This window comes from Pseudonaja textilis, chromosome Z (genome assembly GCF_049901715.1).
Source record: "Pseudonaja textilis isolate UNSWEBS1 chromosome Z, rPseTex1.2, whole genome shotgun sequence".
Taxonomy (NCBI): domain Eukaryota; kingdom Metazoa; phylum Chordata; class Lepidosauria; order Squamata; family Elapidae; genus Pseudonaja; species Pseudonaja textilis.
This window is the reverse complement of record NC_142008.1, coordinates 28,273,831-28,301,024: the sequence shown is the minus strand read 5'-3', so window position 1 is coordinate 28,301,024 and position 27,194 is coordinate 28,273,831. Positions and strand designations below refer to the sequence as shown.

Sequence of the window (27,194 nt, the reverse complement as noted above, 5' to 3'; positions counted from 1 at the left end):
TGCAGATCATTCTGAAAAAGAACATAGAACAGATTTGCCAAGATCTGCAAATGATGCTTAAAATTTAAACCATTGAAAAATACATGTAATTCTGTGCATGCTTCCCATGTGCATTTTCTTGTTTGAAATGGAGGACAATTAGAATGCCTTAAAAAGTGACACATCCATTGTGCACAAAAAAGGGAAATCCTATCGAATATAGTAGAAAACTTCAATACCACTAACATTAGGACAGCTTTCAACATCTGAAAGATTCTGCTGCCACAAGGTCAATTTAAGTGAAGAGCAGCCCAGCAGGCATTCAAATGTAAAGGTTATTATGGTTCCAATGGCCAACCAATTTACACATTTGCAATTACTAGAGTCTATTCATATGGCTGTCAAGTGTTGAATGAATAGCTGGAGAGCCAAACTTGCCTTACTTGCTCTTGGAAACGCTAAGTGCTTCTTTCACAAGGGTGAACACTTTCTTTTATGTGGCTGATGCAGCAGATTGTGCTCACAAAATCCCTGTAAGACATTAACTCATTAAAGTGATGGATCACCCTTAAGAGGAAACCGTCTTTAAGGGAAGGAGGGAAGCCAGGGGAAAGCAATTCCTGATTCAAAAACCAAGCCAACTGCAAATTTAGATTCAAAGATGTAAAAAGCCACAATAGCAGCTTGGTAGCTTGGTATGTAATGATGCCAAGCAAAACTATCAAAGAGAGAAGACTTAGAAAAAAAAATATTATGTAGGCTGTGGTACTCTGGGATCTGGAAAAAGAACAATACGTGCATACACTTACTGCTGTGCTTTATTCTATGGAAGACATAAATGGTCAATATATGCTATGATATCATGTAGAAAGTTAGCACCCACCTCTCTCCTAGAAGAATTAAATATTCTAGGAAATATTAAAAAGGCAGAATATTATTTTTCACTGGATGAGAAAAGGAGAAATATGTTTTTAAAGACAAAGCAGCTCACTTCAGCTCCAGGGTAATGGGATCAAGACATGATAGGATTAGCCCTCTACCCATCTCACCACATGACAGCTGGGAAGATTACAACACCCAGCAAGATTCAACCCAGCCTAGGACTCAGGACTGTTAAGGTAAAATGTCAAACTGCTTTATTACATAAGGAAACATTGATATTGCCGTCCCTCATGTTAAGCATACAAGCTCCATGATGCATCACTGCACATTCCCTTCCCACCAGGTATAAAAAGTACTTACTTTTGGTTTTTGAACCTCTCTCTCGTCTTCCCCCTGGAAGAATGATATACCTAAGAGAGAACACAGAAATAATGTAAGTTTACATTTCTACAATAAAAGAATTACTCTGACCATAAACATTTTTTAAAGTTCATTTTGGCTAGATCCATTAAAGGTTATTAACAAAGACAACCTAGAAAGTCATCCCTGCATGGCCTCATGGGAGTCTGACAACCAATCAGAATATATTTCTTGCCACAGGAACACGAAGCAAGTTCAAGGCCCAACAGAGAGTATAAATCGGTCTCCCTCTCTCACCCATGTGCTCAATTTTGCCCAGGGCTTCAAACCCCATGTGGTTCTGCTGTTCACCATTAAACCATCCTTCCAAGCAGTCTCCATGTTTCCAGTGTCTTTCTTCACACTTAGAACTGAACATAGATAGACATTTCTTCCAACAATCATATGCATGATATCAGCTGATTGGTAGAAACCACTATTCTTATGTTAAAATCCCCAATTGACCCTAAATAATTGCTTTAATAAATCAGAGAAAAGAATGATACCAATATTATTTCTTTTAAGAATACAATAGCCATTCAGAGAGATGTTGTTTACTACACAAGACAAAGTCTGCCATCTTGTTGGAGTTTGTCTGTGTTTGGCTTAGCATATTATATAATCCTGGCTAATTATTGTTTATCGATGGCTATTTATACAGCTTTACCTTGTTTCTGAATTTTACCAATGTCATTTTTCAATAAACTATAATTTAAACAAACTGTGGCTTAATATAATACATGACACTAAAATTAAACTTCCTACATACTCCAGGATTGTTCAGGTTTTTCTAGCTTGGCTCCTCAAAGTTTAAGAATTTTACAATTCCTTTAATAATATTTTTATTTAAATGATAGTTAGATAAAAACAAACTATTATTGGTGAAGATTCATGGTAGACTATATGTCTCTGAAGGAGCAGAGATGGCAAGATTGGCAGTCAGAAAGTAAATTCCAGTTGACAAAATCTCTCTGGAAAAGGAAAAGGCTGTGAGATCATCCTATTCTCCTCCAGACAACTGCTATTCATAAGTGATCTGCAGGAACAATTGGCAATTGGCAATTTCTGCAATTGGCTCATGAGCTAAATAGTTGGCAATTATAAGATTTCCACCAAGTTCACAGTCACAATGTATATGTTATTATATTACTAAGTTCTCCCAAACCTTATTCTTAATTATATTTGGAAATTGTTTTTCAAATATTTTTCACATATTAAGAATCTTCCAATCAGCAATATATTTTACATGTATTAATTTAGGAAACAAACCTGACATTTGATTGATGCAAAAAGTTGATGTATGCATGCATATATAACAGATAAAACAAATACAAACTACTCTTGTTGTTTTCTCTGTGTAATGTTTTACCAAGACACACCTTTGAAATTGAGGCACAATTTAAGTAAAGAGAAAGTCCAAGAAACTCTGTTCCAATTCTACAATTATTTTTCAGAATGTCCTTGATTAAATTTATCCACAATATTATAAAATTTAAGAACTATGTTACTTCTTTCTGCCTAAAGAAAAGCAATAAACAGATATGATGGGAGACATTACTCATCTTTATACTTTTTCAAGCAAAAGCTCCTGTGTTTTCACTTTTATTGTAATGATATCCTTTTTTTCTGTAGTAAGATTCAGTAATATGGGATAATAGAAAGATATACAAAATGATAGAGGAGTTCTGTAATAGTTTTGACAATGAAGAAAAGAAAAATAAATGAAGCACTTGTTATCTTGTATGTTTTACAAACAAATTAAAAAAATAAAAAAATAAAAAAGTTGTATACTTGAATGATTCAGAGTTGCCAAGCAGTTTATTTTTCTGTTCAAATTATTTTGGGGGAAATAATCTTTAAACCAGTGGTGAATGTGTGGAAAGGGAACTTCACGAGGACAGTGGTGTCACCCAAGCAGGAAAAGCCCAAAGGGAACATCAAGCCAGCCATAAAACAAACTTGCATAGGAAAAGGAATCAAATAAAAGGTATTAAAGAAGCCCCTTAGATAAAAGCCCAAATAGTTAAGAAAACTTAGGAAACAAGAAAAGAAAACCCTTACAAACACAAGACATGCCAAATCAGCAAAACAAACAGACAAAAGACACAATATATATTGCAAAGAAGACAGACAGGAGATTGCCACAAAACAAATATAAGAAACCATTAAGCAAAAAAAAAAAAAAGATTAGGACGAAACCGATAATGCAATCAAACCACCCTGCAAAGTTTGCCAAAGTTTGCACCCCGCGGAGTTTACCCTCCGGCAGAAATGAAGACATCCCCTGACAGGATTTAAAACATTAAGAAATACAAACACAAGCACACACACACACACACAAAAGGAGAAAAGGTATAAAAAATCAGGGACTTATCATACAAAGCTAGCTAGCCCAGGAACGCAGACTTCTTGCTATATCTCGCCTTCCTGAAAAATAAAAAGATCCAGCTTTCAAGCAGTTGTCTGTATCCTTGCACCAGAGCTCTCCCAGCAGGAAAATCGAATCCTCAGAAGAAAGGCATTTTGACAGCCTTTAACAAATGGCATGAGTCATATCTGTAATATAAAAAGATAAAAGCCCATTTCTGCTTAAATGTTCAAGTTGAAGTAAATGAATTAGCTTGCAAATTAATTTTAAATAATATTGTAGAACATTAAATGTAACAAAATTACCTAGGAAAGATCCAATAATAAAAATATTTAGCTTAAATATTGATATGGTGCTGTGTCATGCAAAACTTTGTCTCTTTACGCAGATAAGTTTGGTTATTGATGGATTTAATAAAAACAACTAAAGTTCCATTTATTTCATTGGGGCTCACTTCTAAGTAGACATACATTGTACTGCACCATTTAAATGTCTAGACAGAGACTAAAAGACAGAAAAAAATGGATTGCTTTTGCTTTTTTCTAAAAAAAAAAGAGTTTGCATAGGCAAGGCAATTGGGTTTTAATTCTAAAATCATTTCTTTCATTAGAAATATTTAGGCTTAAGTACTGTGTACCATCCAATTTAATTCTAAAAAGATTTTTCATGTTGTAGCTTTATTGAAAAAACCTGGCAGATGGAGTCAAACAATACAGAAATACATTTTTTTTCCCTGGATGTACACCACTGCTCCTCCCTTCCAAAATATGAAATTCCTCCATAAGGGAGAGAAATAGCTAGAACTGCTCTCCTTCCCAGTCCACTTCACTACCCATTCTGTGTGAACACATTATATTTTTGTTGCTTCTACAGAAAGTAAAAATGGTAAAAGCGCAAATACTTAGGACTTATCTTGGGTAGTGTTGTGGAGCGAAGGAATAGACGAGGCTTAGACCAGAGCATACAACTAACAGTCTTTATTCAGGGAATAAAGGGTTGTCGCGTCTGCTAGCTAACAAGGCAGACTGCAAGCGAACAACGGCTGGCTCTGCTCGACAGCCGGTTTTTATAGCCGACTGTCAAACGGAGCCAACCAATGGGAGCTGCTGATGCTCCCGCTCAAACAGCGGACCTGGTTGGGAACTCCAACCAGTCCTAAAGACATAACACTCCTCCCCCCTAGCTGGGCACATGCATAGTCTTTGAGGTATGAGGGTGGACTTCGCTGGCGACCGGAACGTCGTAGCTCAGGGAGACTGCTGGTGGGCATCGAGTCCCTGGAGCAAGACTCCGAGGTCGCTGGGATGTCATCTTGGTTTGGCGTTGGATCCTGGGAATGAGATGTCTCCCCTCGTTCGGGCTGGCTCAGCAGAACGTCTCGGTCTGGGTGGTTGGTGTTCCTGCTGGGTGGATGTGATGGAGATTCGGGTCGGCAGTCTGGGTCCGTCCTCGGCTCACTCAGTTTGAATGGGGATGTCTGGTCCCTCAGGAAACTCCCTTCTGAAACCTGGGCGAGGACTTGAGGGTTGGCTGGTGGATTCGGCTCACCGCTGGTCCGGTCGATCCGCCGCCTGCGTAGTTGGTCCAGGTGCCTCCGCCACACGCGACCGTCCTCTAATTGGACCGGTAGGATCTTGGACTGGTGATAGCCACGATCTGACCTGGCACCCACAATGGATCCCCTGCGTAGTTCCTTGCAAAAACTGGGTCCTGCAAGGCAAAGTCTCGTACCTGGCTGTCAGATCCCAAGGGGGTATCAGGGCAGTAATGAGGTGCAGCCTGTCAAGAGTAGTCCTTAAACGTCTCCCCATTAAGAGTTCAGCCGGGATTTGTTAGTGCTTGTGCATGGAGTTGTATGCTGGCTGAGGAGAAAGCGGGATAACTTGGAATGCCAGTTTTCCTGACCGAATCTGGCTAGTGCCTCCTTAGCCGTCCTGACTGCTCTCTCCGCCATCCCATTACTAGCAGGGTGAAAGGGGGCCGTGAGGACATGTCTGATGCCCAGATTCGTGACATACATGCTAAATTCACAGGACGTGAACTGTGGCCCGTTGTCGGAGACTATCGTGTCTGGAAGCCCATGAGTTACAAAAAGTCGGGTCAGGGCTTTAACAACTGCCTGTGTGGTGGTCATGGGGAGCAAGGCAACGTCTATCCATTTAGAATACGAATCCACAACCACCAGGAAAGTTTTGCCATGCACAGGCCCGGCCAGGTCGATGTGTAACTGTGACCATGGGGCATTGGCGCTTTCCCACTTAGTGGGTGAGGCTGTTGGTGGGGCTGCCCTAGATTCTTGCCTTCATTCGCATGATACCCGGATGGCCCTCGTGCAGCACCTTCAATATGGGCATGCGAACAGTGGTTGGAATAACGACTCTGGTACCCCACAGCAGGCATCCCTGGAGTTTTGATAATTCCTGTTGACGTGTTTTAAATGGGACAAAGTCAACTGAACACTTTGTTTCCGGCCACCCTCTCCCACCCAGTCCAGAACCTGGGCGATTATTTTATCTTTCTTGGAGTGCGCCGCGATGTCATCTGCAGTCACAGGTAGCTTAAGTTCGTTGACTTCGAAGATTGCGTGCACCGGAGCTGGGTCCTCAACTGGGGTCGGCAAGGGGCAGCGGCTGAGAGCATCTGCGTGGCTTAGAGTCTTACCGGGGCGATAGACCAGCTTGAACGAATAGGCCGCCAGGAACAATGTCCATCTAGTCATCCTGGGGGACAGTACTTGTGGAGTTTGCCTGTCCCCCGATAAAAGTCCCAAAAGTGGCTTGTGATCGGTAATGAGTTCAAAATGGTGGCCAAAAAGGAATTCGTGGAATTTTTTGACTGCCGCTACTGCAGCCAGAGCCTCCTTATCAATCTGGCTGTAGTTTCTTTCAGTCATGGAAAAGGTCCTGGAAAAAAAAGCAATTGGCGCCTCGGTGCCATTGGGAAGTCTGTGACTTAGGACAGCTCCTATCCCGAAAGGGGATGCGTCAGCGGCCAAGACCAAGGGAAGGCGTTGCTTGAACTGAATTAAAACGGCATCAGAGGTGAGCAGAGATTTGATCGCTTTAAATGCATGGGATTCTTTGGGGCCCCAGTGCCACGGAGTGTCTTTATCTAATAACCTGTGTAAAGGTTCAGCGACTGAAGCCTTGTGTGGTAAGAATGAAGCGTAGAAATTTAATAAACCCAGGAAGGCTTGTAGTTCCGTTTTATTGGTAGGTGTGGGTGCCTCGTGGATGGCTTTTACTTTTGACTCCACTGGGTGGATGCCTGAGGCATCTAGTCTATATCCTAAAAAGTCCACCTGTCTAGTGGCGATGGTGCACTTCTCCCGTTTGAGTTTGAGACCATGCTGTCTAAACTTCTCCAATACTGCCCTAACCCTCTGGAGGAGCTGGGGCCTGTCCATAGCTGAGACCAAAATATCGTCAAAGTAGGGGACTACTCCTGGAAGACCTTGGAGAATTCTCTCCATTAGTGACTGAAATATACCTGGGGCTACGCTAACGCCGAATTGGAGGCGTTTACACCTGAATGCCCCTCTGTAAGTTACTATGGTTTGTAAGTCTGCTGTGTGGCTGTCGACAGGGAACTGCTGATATGCCTGTGACATGTCTAGCTTGGCAAAAATGGTGCCGGGTTCGAAAGTGTGCAACAGGTGCTGGATGACTGGGACGGGGTATGCCCTAACCTGGAGATAACGGTTAAGGGTCGTCTTGTAGTCAGCACAAATTCTCAAACTACCATCCTTTTTAGTGGGGTGACTATGGGGGTCTCCCACTTGGCGAAATCTGTGGGTTCAATTACCCCTTGTTTGAGAAGTTTGTCTAGTTCAGCGTCTAATTTGGGGCGGATAGCGAAAGGTACTCTCTACGGAATTTCAGGCGGACAGGAACTGCCTGGGGTCTACGGAGAAGGAGATGGGTGTGCCATTGTAGCAACCCAGCTCGCTACTGGAAACATCGGAATAGTCAGAGAACAATGTGTCTACATTAGAAGTTGAGACAGCATGAATCCCTGTTACACTAAGGCCAAGAGAGGGGAACCAATCTAACCCCAAAAGACTAGGGAGGGTACCATTAACCACCACTAAAGGCAAATGGCCTTTGAAGGTTTGGAATTTCCCGAGGACAGGGATGTTCTTGCCTTGATAGTCTCTCAGGGTGAGGTGGCACTTTTGCAGCTGCTTCCTGGTCAGTCTGGGTTGAATCTTTTTTAGCGTATCCCAGGAGATGATTGAGAGCGCTGAGCCGGTGTCCACCTCCATGGTGCAAGGTTTACCTTCTAGGGAGAGAGAGAGTTTAATTTTATTTGGAGTTTGGGAAGTGTGGTTGGCGTGGTAACACGTGTAACAGTCTTCTACTTGCCTTTGGAGTCTAGAAGATGAAGGAAACTTCTGGGGAGGAGTGCGTGCTGCCTGGCAGACTCTTGCAAGGTGACCTTTCTTGTGGCAGTTTAGGCAACTGGCGTTTCTAAACCTGCAAAATGCCCGGGAATGGGAACCCCCGCAGGTTAGGCACAAAGGGATCTGTTGTGGGCCACTGCTGTTTCTCTGCCTCGCTCCTACCTGTGGCTGATTCAGTTGCTTGAGGCGATGGACATCTGAAATTTCAGAGGGGTCAGTTTTGCTCATCACCTCCTCTGAGTGGACGGTGGAAGTACCAGGTTTTGGTGCGGTGCCCTGAATCTCAGCTGCTGACTGGACGGACAGTTCAGCAGCTAGGGCTTCATCCACCACTTGGGAAAGATTTAGATCTTTCCTGGCCAGCAGACGTCGTTGGAGCCTCTGATCTCTTACCCCGCAGACGAGTTGGTCGAGAAGCATGTCGTCTAAGTAATTCTTGAATTCGCATTGAAGAGCGGCTGTCCTCAGGGCGGCCATGTACTGGTTGATGGATTCTCCCTCGGCTTGCTTCCTCATCCTGAACGCGTAGCGTCTTGCGATCTGGGAAGGTTTAGGGGAGTAGTGGTTTGAGACTGTTTCTTGTAGCTCACTCCATGGAACGTTCTTGATGTCACGTGGTGCGAAAAGTGCCGTGGCAGTGTTGAAAACTGCAGCCCCGCAGTAGCTAAGGAAGTACGATTTCTTCCTATGCTCCGCAGCATCGCTAACCCAATGGCATCGATGTAATGGCTAAAGCGATTTTTATAGGAGTCCCACGTCTCCTCGTTGGGTTTGAATGGTTGAAACGCCAGATTGGCGTTCATCTTGGGCCCCTCGGTGTCGTCGGTAGACCAGGCTATCTCTCTGGTTGGTCGTGGCCCTGGGCTGCGCTATCGTGAGTGCTGGCGGTTGTGGCTACAACGCCCTCGACTCGCTCCGTGACTCGGCCCTTGCAAGGGCAGCCTGCGTTGCGCTCTCTGCGCTCGTTGGCGGCGGCAGCTAACAGCGCCGTAACTGACTTCAGCTTAGTGATAACAGTTTGGATTTCGCGCTCTCTGGGGAGCGTTGGCGACTGTGGCTACAGTGCCGTACTTTGCTTGAGTAACTAATTCAAACGACAGCGGTTTGAATTTCGCGCCCTCTTGGGGGGGCGTGGGTGGCTGAGATCTCAGCGCCGTGACTTCAGCTCTTTTCACAGCGGATGAGCTTGAGCTTTCAGTGCGAAGCGACTGCGGCTCAGCTCCGAGGCTTCGCTGGCATGATTTTCAGCTTTTTTGAATTTGAGAGCTTCTGGCTAGCCTGCGGTCATATCCCATCCTCGTCGCCAGTGTTGTGGAGCGAAGGAATAGACGAGGCTTAGACCAGGGCATACAACTAACAGTCTTTATTCAGGGAATAAAGGGTTGTCGCGTCTGCTAGCTAACAAGGCAGACTGCAAGCGAACAACGGCTGGCTCTGCTCGACAGCCGGCTTTTATAGCCGACTGTCAAACGGAGCCAACCAATGGGAGCTGCTGATGCTCCCACTCAAACAGCGGACCTGGTTGGGAACTCCAACCAGTCCTAAAGACATAACAGGTAGCACCTTTTCCAATAAACAAGTTTAATTAAAAACCAGAAGCTTTTTAAAATGCTAACATTGATAGTTGGAAAAGATGCTAGTCTCTTTTTTGCCATCAGACTAACATGGCTTTCCTCCTGCAACATCTTCAGCAGAATAACATATTTCTCTTCCTAACGTTTTGGTAGAAATCATGACAGGAAGAGGTATAAAACTTTTCTGGGGTCAAAAACCATACTTGAGGAAACCTCTCATTCACAAGCCATATGTGTCATTTTAAAGGGGTACTAAACTTTAAATAAAAAGATTAAATTTCTATGATTATTACCTGCATGTTTAATGATTGTCCCCTTTGTCCAAATGATGGTTAAGCCTATTCTATAAATTCTATGCCAGGGATGTCAAACTTGTGACCCTTTAGCTGGATGCATCACATGTTGGCCATGCCCACACCCGGTTTAGCAAAGGGGAAAAAGCTGTGATACCTCATGTGACGCCACCATTGACGACATGAGATTGACACCCCTGTTCTATGCGATTATTTTATGAAAGAATGGGTTGTCTTCTCCTTCTCCTTCTTTTTGATTTTTATTTTTTTTAAATATAATAATTCCATCTTCAGTTAAACAGTAAGTTGCCTGGGTAGAATGTCTTGTAGATGTCCTAGTCAGAAGGGGTTATTTCTTTTCAGAAAGAATTAAAATTGTCATTTCCCATATTTGTCCTTTACAAATTAAGCCTAGATTTGAGTCAGGCATTCTGATGCAACTATATAATTGCATTATCACTGCAATTTGCTGCAGATATCAACTAATGGCACCACAGGCCTGCCCAGTCATTTCCTTGGATACCCATTTGTCTCATCTGTTTTTTAAAGATTCTTTTAAAATTTCATACAATACTATGGGTTGTCCTCGACTCATAACCACAACTGAGCCCAACATTTCTGTTGCTCAGTGAAACATTTGTTCAGTGAATTTTGCCCCTTTTTATGGCCTTTCTTGCCACTGTGGTTGTGAATCACTGCAGCTGTTAAATTAGTAAAGCAATTAAGTGAATCTGGCTTCCCCATTGATTTTACTTGTCAGAAGGTCACAAAAACTGATCACATGACCCCAGGACACAGAAACCGACTTAAATATGAGTCAGTTGCCGAGTGTCTGAATTTTGATCATATGAACATGGAGATGCTGCAAGAGTTGTAAATGTGTGTGAAAAACAGCCTAAGTTACTTTTTTTCTGTGCCGTTGGAACTTTAACAGTTATTAAATGAACTGTTCTAAATCGAGGACTACCTGTAAATGTTTCCATCTCCTTATGGGACCTTGGGTGAAAGAGAGAAGGGCGTCAGTGCCACTTTTGTCAGCTTTGTTGACTCTCTTTGGGTGTCCTGCCCGGCTCGAAGATGCTGCTGCTGCCACTGAAAGGGGCTCTCAGCCTTCCTTCTCCTGCCAGCTATTGTCTAGCCTGAAAAGCTGCAGAAGGAAGGAAGCAAAATGATGGTTCCCCTCTTGGGATCTGCCTTTATCCAATTGTCCGCTTTCTCTTCCACATATAAAAGTGACAGCGTTGGTCCTCGTTTAAAAAAAAAGAAGCAGCAATTATGATTCTCGACTTCATCCCCGAACTTTCTAACCAGCCCTTGATGCGCAGAAAGTCAGTAGGCTTATAAAACTACATTATCCCGAAATCTCCGGGAGTACTACGGGGAAACTACGTTACCCAGAAGGCCTCGCGAGGGCAAAAAATAATAATAATAATCATAGCGAAACTGCGAGGGCAAAAAATAATAATAATCATAGCGAAACTGCGAGGGCAAAAAAATAATAATAATCTTAGCGAAACTGCGAGGGCAAAAAATAATAATAAGCATAGCGAAACTGCGAGTGCAAAAAATAATAATAATCATAACGAAACTGCGAGAGCAAAAAATAATCATCATCATAGCGAAACTACATTCCCCGGAAGCCTTTTCGGGAACTTAACGCTGTCGTGGCGTTTCGGGGTTTCAGTGGGAATGCCTGAAAGGGTGTCCGGTTTTCTCCTTGCCGCTGAGTGTCTGAACGCCGCTTTTCCGCGGTGCCCGTGAGTCTTAGGGGAACGGCTGATCTCTCCTCTCCTGTGACTAATAAAGATGAGGAGGGCTGGGCTGGGTAAGTGGGGATCAACAACGAGAAGTTTGTGGTGGGGAGGAGCTGGGCTCTGCGGAGGAAACCCGTGTTCAGAGGTTCACAGATCCCTTGCCTTTGCCACAGCTTAGTCCCGGCCCTCGTCCTCGGGAAAAGATCCAAGCCGACCCCTTCTTTTAGTCTTCCTCTTATTTATCAAGGCGAATAGCAGAGGCGTGGCAATACCCTTCTTCCTATCGAGGTCTTCAGTTCTCCCCCCTCCCCGGTCAATGGGATTTACACTTAATGTGCCGGAGAGTTCGAAACATTCAATTGCAGGTGTGAATACAGATAGATTTATCTGTGGGGCTGTTGTCTCCTACCAGGAGTTAAGCCATATAGTTGGCTATTAGAACAGATGGTAGAGATGCAAAGAGCAAGTGGGGTGTAGGAGAGGGACTGGCAATCGGGGCATCCTATAGGTTAGGCTTAGACCGGGTGTTTTGGGGCCAGATACACTCAACTCAGTCTATTCTGCTGTGCTGTGGTTGGTGAAAAATATAGAAGGAACTTTATGCACACCTTTTGATGGTGTTCTATCAAAAGTCGGTATATAAATCTAGCAAATAAGAGCCAGAAAGAGTGCTGCGAGAATATCTACAGATCCTTTGCATCCTGGACATAAAGTGTTCCAACTTCTACCCTCAAAATGATACTATGCAGAACAACTAGACACAAGAACAGTTTCTTCCCATTTTTCTGCTAAATAACTAATTCCCACAACATTGTCAAAGGCAGTATTACCTTCATTATTCTCATCTTCCCTATTACCTATCTCCTTATGACTATAACTTTGTTGCTTGTATATTCCGATTTATATTTACTTAGTATCTTAGTATAATTTATGTTGCTTATTTAGTATCCACGACTATCACTAAGAGTTGTATCTAATGTTTTATAATGAATACAATGACTGATAATAGTCTATCACTATTGTTGTATGTACACTGAGAGCTAATACACAGGAGACATGTTCCTTGTGATCATACCTGGCCAATAAAAAATTCTAATTCTAATAAATACAGGTGGTGTATCAGATATACTGATTCAGTCATCCTATTATAATTGGATGGACACATATCTCAGATTCTTAAAGGCCAGCTGTACTTTGAGGGTGTATTTATGGGGTGCTTTCATCATGTATCTACAGAAACCATTGTATTACTGAATAAAATTGAAGCCAACTGTTGACTATGATGAGAGTGATAAAATACTATCTGTAACTTGTTTGTTCTATATATCTTCCCACATATGCTACAAAGATATCTATCAGTCTCTTTCCCAGAATATGTGGGAGGAGTTTTATAGAGGGATGGGCTGATAGATTAGACACAACCAAGGAATTGTATCAGGAAGTTCAAGACTGTGTGAGTAATGAAAACATGGGGCAATGAACAATGAATATTATGGCATTAATATTGAGCTCCTGTGGATGCTTAATATTCAGCCCAGTTTTCACTGCGTTAATGAGAATGAAAAATGGCATTAACTTTTAAAAGAGGTTTGTAACCCTGTCATCAAAACCTCCCATTCCCTGTCCTATGACATCTAGGAATAACCATTTATCAGAAATCTTTTATTGAATGCTAATTGTAGACCTAAGACTAGAAATATCATTTACTATGACAAAGATAACACTATACATTATGCAGATAGCTTGCAAATTTTAATCAGCTTTCAAGAAATTCCTAGGAACCTGGTATATTCTGAAAGCATTTGGGCCCTGTAAAATAATGAGAAATTTAAAATATAAATTAATTATCTGCAAAGTAATTCAATGGAATTCTATTAAAGTATATTCTACTTAATAATAACTCACTTTCTCCTATTTATGAACTCTTTTTGACTCTTGTCAAAAATGTTTTCCATTTTATATGGATAAGCTGTGTCTCATTTAGTCAGCTAACTCTGTAGATATATGTGCATTTCGACTGATTAATAGCTTCATCATATTTTTATGTTTTACCTAAAAAACTTGGAGAAAATAGAGAAAGATAGTGTATGCCACTTTTTTAAAAAAAATTCAGAAGTGGTTGACAGTCTCCAACCCCAATCCAAATGGTGAGCAATTTATTCACATCTTGAGCATTGAATAAACAATAACATCCAATAGGTCCAGTAATTATCAATTATATGTGTAAAAATAAGAACATAGATTTCCAGCATTCATGTGAGACCAGAAGGACCTTAAATTAGATCTTATGGCAATATTCCACGAGTAGATTTTTTCTAGGGCACATTTCTGGTTTTAAAGACAGAATTTCTGAGATGATTATAATCTATGTGATTATGATGATTATAATTTATAATTTATGTGTGTTGGAGGGGCCTCAAGCAGAAAAGAAGTTAATCCTGATTTTATCTATAGTCCAATTTATTACCAACTATAAGTAATCTTCACCAATTTGAAGACTATTCAGAAACTGGCACATTCTTAATTTTTTAATTGTGCTAAGTAATTTATTGGCTTGGTAACTGAAATTTTAAGAAAAAGTAAAAAGGCAAACCTACCATATGCTAGTATTCTAAACAATAGGCATTGAAATAGTCTCACTTTGGAAAAGTGTGACCTACTTCGTAAGTTTATTGCATGCCAGTTGCCACTTGGCCCTCCAATGACAATATACAGTATATCAACACTATAAGCTATAGCTGTGCTCTTTAAGACAAATTTGCTTAGGTATGTGGCTTTCCAAGTCTTGTGTGAAGCCTCCAGTTCCACCCTCAAATTGCTGCTGCATCATTACTTTATTAATGCTGCAGGTTATTAAAAAGAGCACCTGAATAGCATTCATTAGTTGCAGTTAATAAAATCAAAATTAGTTTTTGCCCTTTTCCTGTAAACCTGTCAGGAGGGCTTTTCATGGATTACGAATAAAACATTGCATATCTTTATTTCGGAAAATTAAATCCCATTGACAATGGTTTGTCTCCTGACCTGTTAAACTTGATTTGCCTTCAGTCTCTCCATTAGTGTTCTACATTTCAAGACTGGTTCCACTGCTTTGCCTGTCTGATGAAAAGGTAGAACGGGGGTCACCAACCTTTTGGACCTCAGGGACCACCAAACTCATAATTTTAAATCCCAGGGATCACTAACTGGTTCTGTGGGCATGGCCTAATTTGTGGGAGTGGGTTGGTGGTCATGTGATTGGCTGGGCATGGCTGAATAATAGAACCTTCAGTCTTAAGGGAAGTTCTGCTGTGCTTAAATGCAGAGCCGAAGATCTAAAGACTAGCTAGAAACAAGAAATCTAACCATTTCCTGCTTCCTAGCTAATCTAAATCTCCCGACACAGCAGAACACCTGATGGTTGGAAAAAGGAAAAATAGCAATTTAGCAGGCAAGTTTGCCAGGTAGGCAGTGAGTGGGTGGGGAGGGTTCCCGTGGGCCATCTGGGCGGCGCAGCCTTGTGTTTTTGCACAACCTGGATTAATTGCTTTGGGAGGGTGCTCTGGGAGTGAGATTTCTCTGTGGACCACTAAAATTTTCTCATGGCCCACCGGTTGGCGACCACTGGAGTAGAACAAGGTTTCATTAGCGCATACTTTATAGGACTTGAACCCAAATATCCTTGAAGAAAAGGATAGTAGCTTTTCTCCTATGGTAGTGTTGTAAATGGATTTTTGAATAATCTTAAGGTGCATCATTGACTAAAACTGATTAATAGGATTCTGGAAATAACTAGCTGTATTTCTGTGTTTATCATCATTTATGAAATAGATACCGGGGCATTTGGAATTGCAAGAAACATTTCCAGCCTGTGATGTATAACTTTTGAATTCTGTCCATATAAAATGGTCACTGTACAACTTTTAGATATCCAAGATATGTGAAGACATAGTTCCATCATTACTTTATTATTCTAACTATTTGGAAGTAAAGATCCTGGCTTCCTATGAAAATTATAAATCCATTTTCCTATTAGAAATATTGAGGCTGTTTATATGCCATATTTTCAATAAAATAATTTGTAATTGTTGATTTTTTTAGGTTATCAACATATCTGACTCTTACTTGATTCTCATCTTCCTTCTCTTGTCTAGCCACTACTTTTTCATCTGCCAAATTTATCATGAATTTGGTATATCTGTGGGCTGTTGGGTAAGAGGGATGTATGTATTAATTATGTGTGTACGAGATGCTATATGCATGCATGTAGTTAAACATAACCACTTCAACTTGTCCCACCCTTGTGCAACATGTTCTAAAATGGCCCTGTATCTAAAATAGTTGCATATCTTGCAAATAGTTTGTAATTCATTTTGTCATTTTATAGATATGCAAGATTTTTTTTTTTAAAAAAATTAAGCAATCAAAACCTTATGTTGTAGTTTCAGAGAAATGGGATATAATCATGACCTATTGATGTTGATAGGATTCTGGCTGCAAAAATTCCTACTTTAAACTTAAAGAGTTGTCTTTGAATATATGCTGTATATCTACAATTTATTAAAATTAACTGTACAATAATTGATTTCAGCAAATGGCCTGGCCTATTTTCTTATTATAGGCCAGTTGTTAAAATTTACATTCCTGCTAATGATGGAAAAGCTTAATTTTGTTTGTGAAATTAGTACTGATATGCTTGGAAAACCATTACATTTTTCAAAGAAGAAACAATGGGATACAATTATAAGGAGCATTTGTAATGATTTAGTTGCAACAAAATATAATCTTCATTTCTAACAGCCTAATTATATTTTTCGTTCTAAAAGTTGACCTATTATTTTTGTTTCCAAAGGAGCTATTAGGGGAGAGAATGAAAAAAAGTTTTGTAGCCTTTTAGAAACATAACAAATTTATATCCACAAGTTTTGTGGATCGTGTCCACTTAATCAAAGTGGGGTTTAATAGTGCAGTTATTATTACATCTTTGTGAGTTAGTGCAGTTCTCTAAAATAAATTTAATGACAAATGACTTTATGTGTGTGTAAATAAATTATGAAATAGTATATTTCTTAAGTTATCACTAAATGGCAGTACATTATTAGCAGGGGTGGGATTCAATTTTTTTAATAACCAGTTCTGTGGGCGTGGCTTAGTTAGTGGGTATGGCTTGGTGGTCATGTGACTGGGTGGGCATGGTCAACTTGACACCACTCACGAGGGGTGCTTCTCCTCACCTGGCCTTTCATGACAGTGATGCTGCAACAGTTGTAAGTGTGAAAAACGGTCATAAGTCATTTTTTCAGTGCCACTGTAACTTTGAATGGTCACCAATTTTAGACCAAACTCAGAAAGGATATGTAAACTCACGTTTGAATGTCAATGTTTCTAGCTAGCCAAGAAGCCTTGCTGAATGTCACTCATCTTAGATCCTTGTCATTAAAAGCTTCTTTCCAGCAGCTCTGCTTCATTATTCAATTATTTCTTCAAAATGCTGATCATTGCATGCGGCTGGAAGTATTTCCAGGGGAGTATTTCCTCCCAACAGCAGTGTAAAAAGCTTAAAACAACCCTTCTCCTTTAAGAAAGTACCAGGAAAGAAAAGAAAACCTCCTTCAGAGAAAGTAAGTCTAGGGATACTGCCAAGAATCTAATAAGGGTGGAAAAAAACAAAAGATTTACTTCCAACAATAGCTTCCCTGAACTGCTTAGAAAGTTAACAACTGGTTCTAGCAAATAGGTGAGAACTGGTAGAATCCCACCCCTGATTATTAGGTTTCTGTATCCCATAGCAATCATCCAGATGTATGATAGGCCTAATAAGGGTAAATTTTGCAGGGTAAATTTTTTACTGAATTTGCAACATAAATTGGGATGCTGTGTTAGCTCAGTGATTTAAGTCAGCAGCCTGGGTTTGAGACCTGAGCATCACACAATAGGGTGAGCTCCTGTCCTTGTTCTAGCTATTGGCAATCAAGCAGTTTGAAAGCATGCAAATGCAAGTAGATAAATAGGTAGCTCTTTGATGGGGAGGTAACAGTGCTCTATGACTTCATGCTGGCCACATGATGATGGAAATATCTTCAAACAACACGAGCTCAATGGCCTTAAAGGGAGATGAGCATTCCCCTTTAGAGTTGCAACAACTAATGGAATAAAATCCTCAAGGACTACATTATCTTACCTGTTATCTCATAACATATTATAATTGAATTTTATTTAAAACACTACAGTTATAAAGCAGTTATGAGCATCTTTAGATCTGTTAAAAGTATTAAGAGAGAGAGTGTATGTAAAAATATAAAAAAACTACACAAGGCTAATTTTAAAAAGGAAAGGGAAAAAAATATCAGGAAAAGCAGTTCAGGGGGAGGAGTTCAGGGAAAGGAGCAGAAAATAATATTTAAACAGTAACTGGAAGGGAAAAGAGTAAAAATTAAATAGTAAAATGCAAAAATGCAAAGTGCAAAATTTTCCACAAATTTCAATGTATAGAAAACAATTTCAAATCTTTATTTTGTATTTATACAAATAATTACAGATATTTTATATTTATACAAATAATTGCAGATAATTGCAGTAAATTAAATCCAATTCTACTTATCTGTGGAAACAAAGCAATTCAAAGAAAAAAGCTAACACGTTCTTAAATCAACTATTAGTATCTGAAAGATTATTTTTTATTCAAGAATAAAAAGTTACTTTCTTTGCAATAGTCCAAGAAAAATGTATTGGAAATTTCTTCATAAATTGACAAGTTCCAGTTTTTTAGAATATAATTTTACATTGTTTTAGCCTATAGCTCTCTTCTAAGAACATGCTTACTTTGCTATCAATAGTTTAAAAAAAGCACTTCCAAAAGTGCTTTTAATACTAGATTTTAAATTAATGTTTTATTAAACGTGCATCATAAAATCAAAAACTTATTTAGCAATTGCATATTCTGAGTGTTTTGTTTGGCTTCTGACTTTAAACAACTTACATTCCCAATTTACAATAAAAAGATGTAAACAGTACAATATAATATTACGTCATCAACACACACTAAAGGACAATCTAAAAGTCCCTATACATTCAATTATTTCAACAAGCCTTTTCCAAAAGCTGTCTCTTAATGGTTCTTCCTAAGTACCTGAAGAATGGATGTTAGCCTGCAGTAATTGCATAACCTTTAGATTTACATTTAAGTTCATTTAAATTTAATTATTTTCTTGGTTTTATTCTTAAATTTTTCTTTGTAAAAATTGCAAAGAGGCAGAGAGCCAGTTTAATCTTATGGTTAAGGAGACTACTTCTAGAAACCAGGAGACCATGAATTTTGGTCCCACTTTAGACATGAAAGATAGTTGTTTGACTTTGTGCCAGTCTCACTTTCTTAGCCACTTCTCTGGGTTGTTATGGGAAATAAAGCGGGAGGAAGATAATTTGATGCCTTCAGTTATTTATAAAAATAATACCGATATTGCTTGGATTGTGATCACAATTGGGACTGGAACCTTAGCCCCAATTGTGAACTAAAGTGATACAAAATATTATCATTGCATTCTAACCTAATCTCAGGATGTTCCAAAAGTGATGTTGGCACAGAGAAATGGTCCCTGATGCTAAATAGGAGTCTGAAAGGAGCTCCCCCTTGCAAAATTTTATCAAACAGTTAAGATACCACTCGAGCAAAATTACCCAATTATGAAGGTTTTTAATTGCTAGTCTTCAAGACTAACACAGCCTATTCTTACTAAAAGGACAAGGGACAATTTCTAAGACCAGTTTTAAAGAGTAGAACTTAACAGTTGAGGAAGGTGATGTCTTTGATTTTGTGTTGGCATGAAGTACAAGGAGAAAGAAAAGACAGATCCCATTTAATTGATGATCCAAATATGTACACCCCACTAAGAAAATCAAAGAAGGGGAAAAAAGATGGATCTTAATATATTTTCTTTGGAAAAACGTTAACAGTATAAAAAAACATTGGACTATCCAGTTCAGGATTTTTTTTTAAGATGATGGATTTGGATCCTGAATTCTCTTTGCAATCCATTGGATTGGATTATAGACTGAAAGGCCCTGAGTGTAACATGAATTAATCACCTTTGTATATATTCCTTCTTTCCTTATTCATTACTTTGACCCTGTCCATTTTTAGATTATGAAAGGTTTAGGTTGTTCCTGTTGTATGATGACAACTTGCCTGTTCTTTTAAAACAGGTGATGATTTAAAAAAACTAAACTGTTCTTTCCCTGCAGAAACTATACTGTTCAAAAAATAAAGGGAACGCTTAAAAAACACAATGTAACTCCAAGTCAATCACACTTCTGTGAAATCAAACTGTCCACTTAGGTAGTAACACTGATTGACAATCAATTTCACATGCTGTTGTGCAAGTGGAATAGGCAACAGGTAGAAAGCATAGGCAGTTAGCAAGACATCCCCAATAAAGGAGTGGTTCTGCAGGTGGTGACCACAGACCATTTCTCAGTTCCTATGCTTTCCGGCTGATGGTTTGGTCACTTTTGAATGCTGGCGGTGCTTTCACTCTAGTGGTAGCATGAGACGGAGTCTACAACCCACACAAGTGGCTCAGGTAGTGCAGCTCATCTAGGATGGCACATCAATGTGAGCTGTGGCAAGATTTGCTGCGTCTGTCAGTGTAGTGTCCAGAGCATGGAAGCGCTACCAGGAGACAGGCCAGTACATCAGGAGACATGGAGGAGGATGTAGGAGGGCAACAACCCAGCATCAGGATCGCTACCTCTGCCTTTGTGCAAGGAGGAACAGGAGCACTGCCAGAGCCCTGCAAAATAACCTCCATCAGGCCACAAATGTGCATGTGGCTGCTCAGTCAGAAACAGACTCCATGAGGGTGGTATAAGGGCCCGACGTCCACAGGTGGGGGTTGTGCTTACAGCCCAACACCGTGCAGGACATTTGGCATTTGCCAGAGAACCCCAAGATTGGCAAATTCACCACTGGCACCCTTCTTCACAGATGAAAGCAGGTTCACACTGAGCACATGGGACAGACGTGACAGGGTCTGGAGACGCCGTGGAGAGTGTTCTGCTGCCTGCAACATCCTCCAGCATAACTGGTTTGGCAGTGGGTCAGTAATGGTGTGGGGTGGCATTTCTTTCGGGGGCCGCACAGCCCTCCATGTGCTCACCAGAGGTAGCCTGACTGCCATTCGGTACCAAGATTAGATCCTCAGACCCCTTGTGAGACCATATGCTGGTGCAGTTGGCCCTGGGTTCCTCCTAATGCAAGACGATGCTAGACCTCATGTGGCTGGAGTGTGTCAGCAGTTCCTGCAAGACGGAGGCATTGATGCTATGGACTGGCCCTCCCGTTCCCTAGACCTGCATCCAATTGAGCACATCTGGGACATCATGCCTCGCTCCATCCACCAACACCACGTTGCACCACAGACTGTCCAGGAGTTGGGGGATCTCTCAGGAGACCATCTGCCACCTCATCAGGAGCATGCCCAGGCATTGTAGGGAGGTCATACAGGCACGTGGAGGCCACACACACTACTGAGTCTCATTTTGACTTGTTTTAAAGACATTACATCAAAGTTGGATCAGCCTGTAGTGTTTTTTTCCACTTTAATTTTGAGTGTAACTCCAAATCCAGACCTCCATGGGTTGCTAAATTTGATTTCCATTGATAATTTTTGTGTGATTTTGTTGTCAGGACATTCATGTAATAAACAAAGTATTTAATAAGAATATTTCATTCATTCAGATCTAGGATGTCTTATTTTTGTGTTCCCTTTATTTTTTTGAGCAGTGTATATTTTCCCATCTGAATTTCTGATGCTTTAATTTGATTTTTTTTTTCAGGTGAAGGAGCTGCTGGCAGCAACTATGGTTATACCAATAGCGGCTATAGTGTATATGAGGAAGAAAATGAGAAGTTAACAGAAAGTTTGCGTTCAAAAGTCACTGCCATAAAATCTGTAAGTATGTTGTTTTACTATCAGCATCTTAACTGATTTGAGTACATAATGGTTGGATTATCAGTGTGTAGCAACAGTTTAATTGAATTGAAGCACAATGTTGCCCATCAGAAAACATGGTACATTTGTTCATAGAATAGATTCTACCTATACTTGGATTTGAGTTTCAGCTGCCCTTTTTGGCTAATCAACATATTAGTTACAAGCTGGAACAGGCAGATGATTTTGTTTTTTTAGCAGTGTGACTAAGAATTGTGTTCCTAAGGGAATGATAGCAAATATTAGTAAGTCGGTCTATTTATAAGACAAAGTTAAATTATTCTGTTAAATAAATAATTATAACTGAAAATCGAACTAAACCAGCCCAGTTGCCTAGTCTGGTCCCTATAAGTAAAGTTGGCATATCCTCATTTGCCAATTCATTTGCTATGTCTTTATGGTTTAGACCTCGGTGTGGCAAAAAAAGATCAGGTTTGCTTTAAAAAGAAACACATCCAGGATTAACACTGGAAAACAACCAGAAAACAATGCCTTAATCAAGGAACTATATCAAGAAGAAAAATCCATCCCACCAATTTTGGCAAATCAAGCTACTGAATATAAGCAGGGAGCAAATCCCACTAGCACTGATGATGTTATTTAATGGGTAATGAAACGCTTCAAAGCAAACAACCAAGATGAAAAGCACCGAAGACTCCACCTATCTGTATTTTTATTGATTCTGGCTTTATTCCACGGTTTATGATTGCATTCATTTGTGACATAACAAGAAGTTTTGAAATACATTCTCTTGGGGACAAAACAAAGCCCAAAAATCAGAAGACACTCTTATTTATCTAGAGAAAGCCTTTAAAAAAAGACTTTAAAAAAAAGTAAGAGTTGTCCTAGTCACATGTTTTAGTAACTATGATTCACTTAACAACCATGGGAAAAGCTATCAAACATCTGTTGCATCATGTGATGTCTTGCTTACTGATGAAGTATAACAATTAACAACTGGATATTTTATAATTCCTTCCTAATAATTCCAAGTATTGTTTTTATAATTTTGTATTTTTAAACAGCAGCCAAATTACATGATTTTTTTTTGTCAGCTACCTAACTTCACTCTGACATCGTTTTCAGATGAGTCCTACCTGTTCATTTCCTATGAATGATCTGATGACTTCATTACTGATCAAACTCAGAAAGATTGTGGTTTTTTTTGGGGGGGGGGGAACAACGCAGATTGTCATAAGATGGAAGATGCACAACTGGAAAAGATCAGGAAACAATGGTAGCCCTGGAGGACTTCTTTATTTGTAAAGCATGAAATGACACAGTTGGTTATAATATCTTATAAGTAGTGTGTAGCTCATTTAAACTACATGAGCCCAACTCATTCTATTCTACTCTACTCTACTCTACTCTACTCTACTCTACTCTACTCTACTCTACTCTACTCTACACTACTCTACAGGATTCAATGCCAAATGTTATGGATTTTTAAAATGAGAAAAACTGTATAGCTAACATTCAATCTGACTTTAAAGCATATTATCAATGGGCTGCAAAAATGGGGCTGAGCTATTAAATCTACTGGCTTTCTGTCAATTCTATACTTTTAAAGTATTGACAACATTCTCCCCTGCTCTTAACTCTATTTTGTTGTAACATATCCGGTAGATACATGCTTGTATATCCATATCAAAGTCTGTGAGATGAAAGCACTTGAAGGACTAAAGAAAGTATAGTAATTACTACCCAAACTAGCTAGTATCCTATTAATCATGTTATGTAATTTCATCTACCATGTGTTTTTTGCTCAACATGAGTGATCTGAAGTGTAGCATATAAAATACTGAAACATAAAAAGCTGAAAAAAAATAAATTATGTAAGCATGTTATAAGCAGAAAAGAAATGAATTAAAACAGATTTAAAGGTATACAACATGTTTTTAGTTAAAGGCTTTGGATAGCAGAGCAAACTGTAGCAATACCATGTTTTTTTCCCTGCTGCATAAGAAAAAGAATTAACAGAAGAAGGGAGAGATTTCCTATTTGAAAATGAAAAAATAAGGCTATCTTACTCAATGCTATTTTCTACCTGGGATCTTATAGGATCATCTGGAAAATACTTTAAAGAAGCTGTTATCTCACTATTTACTATTATGCATTGTAATATACCACGTATGTATTTTTTCTCATAGCTTTCCATTGAAATTGGAACAGAAGTTAAACAACATAATAAATTATTAACAGAAATGGTATGTATTTACTTAAGCAGTTTATTTTAGATGTATCAGTTTAGTTTTAAAACCACTCAAGTAAATTCTAACATACTAATCCCTTTGATCATGCTTAGATTACATCACTAAATTCAATAAAATAAGTGAATACAGATAGTCCTCAACTTACAAGAATTCATTTAATGACTGTTCAAAGTTACAACAGCACTGAAAAATAGGACTTATGACCATTTTCCAAAGTTACAACTTTGCAAACTCCCCATGTTCATGTGATCAAAATCCAGATGCTTGTCAACTTGTTCATGCTTATGACCGTTGCTGTGTCCCAAGATCATGTAACCTTTTGACAAGCAAAGTTAATGGGAAAGCTGGATTCACTTAACAACCAGGTTACTAACTTATCAACTGCAGTGATTCACTTAACAACTATGGCAAGAAAAGTCATAAAATGGGCAAAACTCACTTAACAAATGTATCACTAAACAACAGACATTTTGAACTCAATTGTGGTTAATTCAAGGACTAACTGTAATGATATTTAGGTTTGTTATTTCAGTAGGTTTATTTTATATACAAGTTTGGATTTCTTTAGCCCTATACATAACATCAAAAGTGTCACATTTTAAAACGTTTTTGTTCCAAATCGCAGAGATGGGCGACTATAGAAATCAAATAATAAATATAATAAACGTTACAGAATTTTGCATTTTTCTACAGAAAAAAATTCTATAGAAATAATTGCAGAAAAATTCCTTTCCCCCCAAAAAAACTCAAATTTTGTATAGGATATTAAAATAAATGAGGTTAGATGCATGGTACATTTTCTCAAAAGGCAAAGATATCCATTGTCACCTTTTTGGGGAAGAGAAACTAGACACTGAAGTACAATAATTTCCACACAATGAAAATAATTACGTTTCTTTAACATTTTGCACTCTCTAAAGAGTGCAACTGTTTAAATTTAGTATTTTAAAACGAAGCAAAGGAATTATTTAACTTATTTTCTCTTAAGTTTCAAGCAGTATTTTCACAATTTAATAAACAACATTATACCCCAAAAAAGGCCTAAATAAATTCAGTTGAGGATTATGGCCAAGAGATAATTTGAACTCAGTATTCTGGCTAAAACTCTGACGTAGCTTTCTACAATTGGAGTATAGTCAGTCTTATGACCATAACAGAGCCCAAAATTTTCATTGCTAAGCAAGACAGTTAAGTGAGTTATGTTCCATTTTATGTTTTCTTTTACCACAATTAAGCAGACCACTGTTGTTATTAAGTGAATCATACTTCCCTCATTAATTTTGCTTGGCGGACGCCGGCTGGGAAATGATGCAATTTTGATGAGCCTGGGACAGTGCAACTGTCATAAATACATGCCAGTTGTCCGGTGCCCAAATTTTGATCATGTGACAATGGGGATGCTACAATGGTTTTAAGTGTGAAAAAAGTTGTGTCACTTTTTTCAATGCCATTGTGACTTCAAATGGTCACTAAATGAATGGTTGTAACTCAAGGACTACCCATACTGCTTGAATACATGAACAGATGCTCTTCAGCAAAATCCAAGATGATTAAGTAATTCTGAGAGTTGGAAGTCTATACATCTGATGGGAGCCCAAATTGAGGAAAAATATTCTAATGCATCGGAAGCTGGGGCTTGAAGTCAATTCAGAGAGTTGGAAGTCTTTCCATCTTAAAAGCTGCTAATAGCAATAGTACTTAGACTTAGATACCGCTTTATAGTGCTTTACAGCCCTCTGAGCGGTTTCCAGAGTCAGCATATTGCCCCCAACCTCTGAAGAATGAAAGGCTGAGTCTTTAGCCAATCTTTAGCTGGTCAGGATCGAACTGCTGGAGTGAACAGTGAATTTAGCCTGCAGTACTGCATTCTAACTACTGTGCCACCGAGGCTCTCAATGTTGAAAAAACACTGTATATGCTTTGCTGATCCATAAGCAGAGAAAATACAACTAAAGTTCTGTCTTTATGAATTAAAAATTAATAGGTAATATTCAAACAGTAAAATAATTCTGCATGTTTTTAATAACAGGACAATGATTTTGATTCAACAAGTGGATTCCTTGGTGCAACAATGGGCAGACTGAAAATCCTCTCCAGAGGAAGCCAGACAAAACTGTTATGCTACATGATGTTGTTCTCATTGTTTGTCTTTTTTGTGATCTATTGGATTATTAAATTGAGGTGATGCAGATCTCTATTATGAGATTATTCATACCATCTTGAAAGCTTTTTTTGAGAAAATTGATAATTTTTGTAACTGGATTTAGTATTGAATGCATCGAATCTCTTCTGTAATTCTTAAAAGCTTATCAAGCCAGAAGCAGTGTCACTTTTTTAAAAAAAACAATCTTATTTTATAGATTTTTCTGAACTGAATTTTGTTCAAAAGTGAACTCTTTGTAAACAAAACAGAAGTTTACTAAGTAGTTCCACTATTGAAACAGGCATTTTCCTATTTAGAAATTACACTATATAACAACAGCTTTTTTTCCTAGTAATAAAAATAATATTGGTAATTTTGTATTGAATATTTTAAAAAGCCAAAACGCTTCTGTTCAATGCTAAGTTATTTGAAGGGCTATTGTTTTAGTAAAGTATTTAACCAAGTTCTGAATTTGGCTTGAGTTAAGTGTTTATTTTAAGCTATTTAATAGTTTTGAGATACAGTTGTGTGAGGGAAAAGAAAAGACATGATTCTTTACTCACATGTCTGTGCTGGGATTGCATTACTACTATGTTTAGGGTTAATAGACCGGAATTGTCAGTTTTAATTTTACTACACTATCTTACTGTAGGCAGTTTACAATATTCTAGGTAGGCAAAGCAGTAGCACAACTTGCTGTTATAATGTCTGAAGTTTCATCTAATGTAATAGATGAAATGAATTACTAATGTAATAGTGAATTACTAACGTAATAGTGAAACAGTTGTTTTTAAATAAAGAATGTATGAGTTAGAGTTCCCTTTAATTAAAAGATGAAAGGGATCCACAAATATTAAATCCCCATTAACTAAATGGCTTGTTTTATTAGAAATTGGTATATCCCTAGTAGCAATATCACTGTTTAATTTGGTAGCAGAGTATGTGACATTTAAAATAGAGGTGACATTTATAAACTTCCTGGAAGAGAGATAAATTTTGGTGGAGAATAGAGCCTCATTATTTATTCTTTGAAAAAAAAAGTATACCGTATCTATAAGGAATACCTATCTCTTTTTTTCCGGTTTAACATTCTATTGAGTTATAAAATAAAATAAAGATACAAAAGTAAATGGGAAAACAGTGGGGAGGGAGAAGGAGAAGAGTGAGGAAGGGTGAGAAAAAAAAAGAAAAAGAAACTGACTGAAGACTCTCTCTGTTG

The 27,194-nt window shown here is 38.9% G+C and overlaps 1 protein-coding gene across 1 annotated transcript; it reads left to right on the top strand.

Moving 5' to 3' along the window:
- The first annotated feature begins 11,555 nt into the window (after nt 1-11,555).
- BET1 (Bet1 golgi vesicular membrane trafficking protein) lies at nt 11,556-26,446 on the top strand. Its single transcript, XM_026706280.2, has 4 exons — nt 11,556-11,722; nt 21,465-21,580; nt 23,770-23,826; nt 25,862-26,446. Exons 1-4 carry the CDS (start codon nt 11,704-11,706, stop codon nt 26,015-26,017), a joined length of 348 nt encoding a protein of 115 aa, XP_026562065.1. The 5' UTR covers nt 11,556-11,703; the 3' UTR covers nt 26,018-26,446.
- Nucleotides 26,447-27,194: the final 748 nt, after the last annotated feature.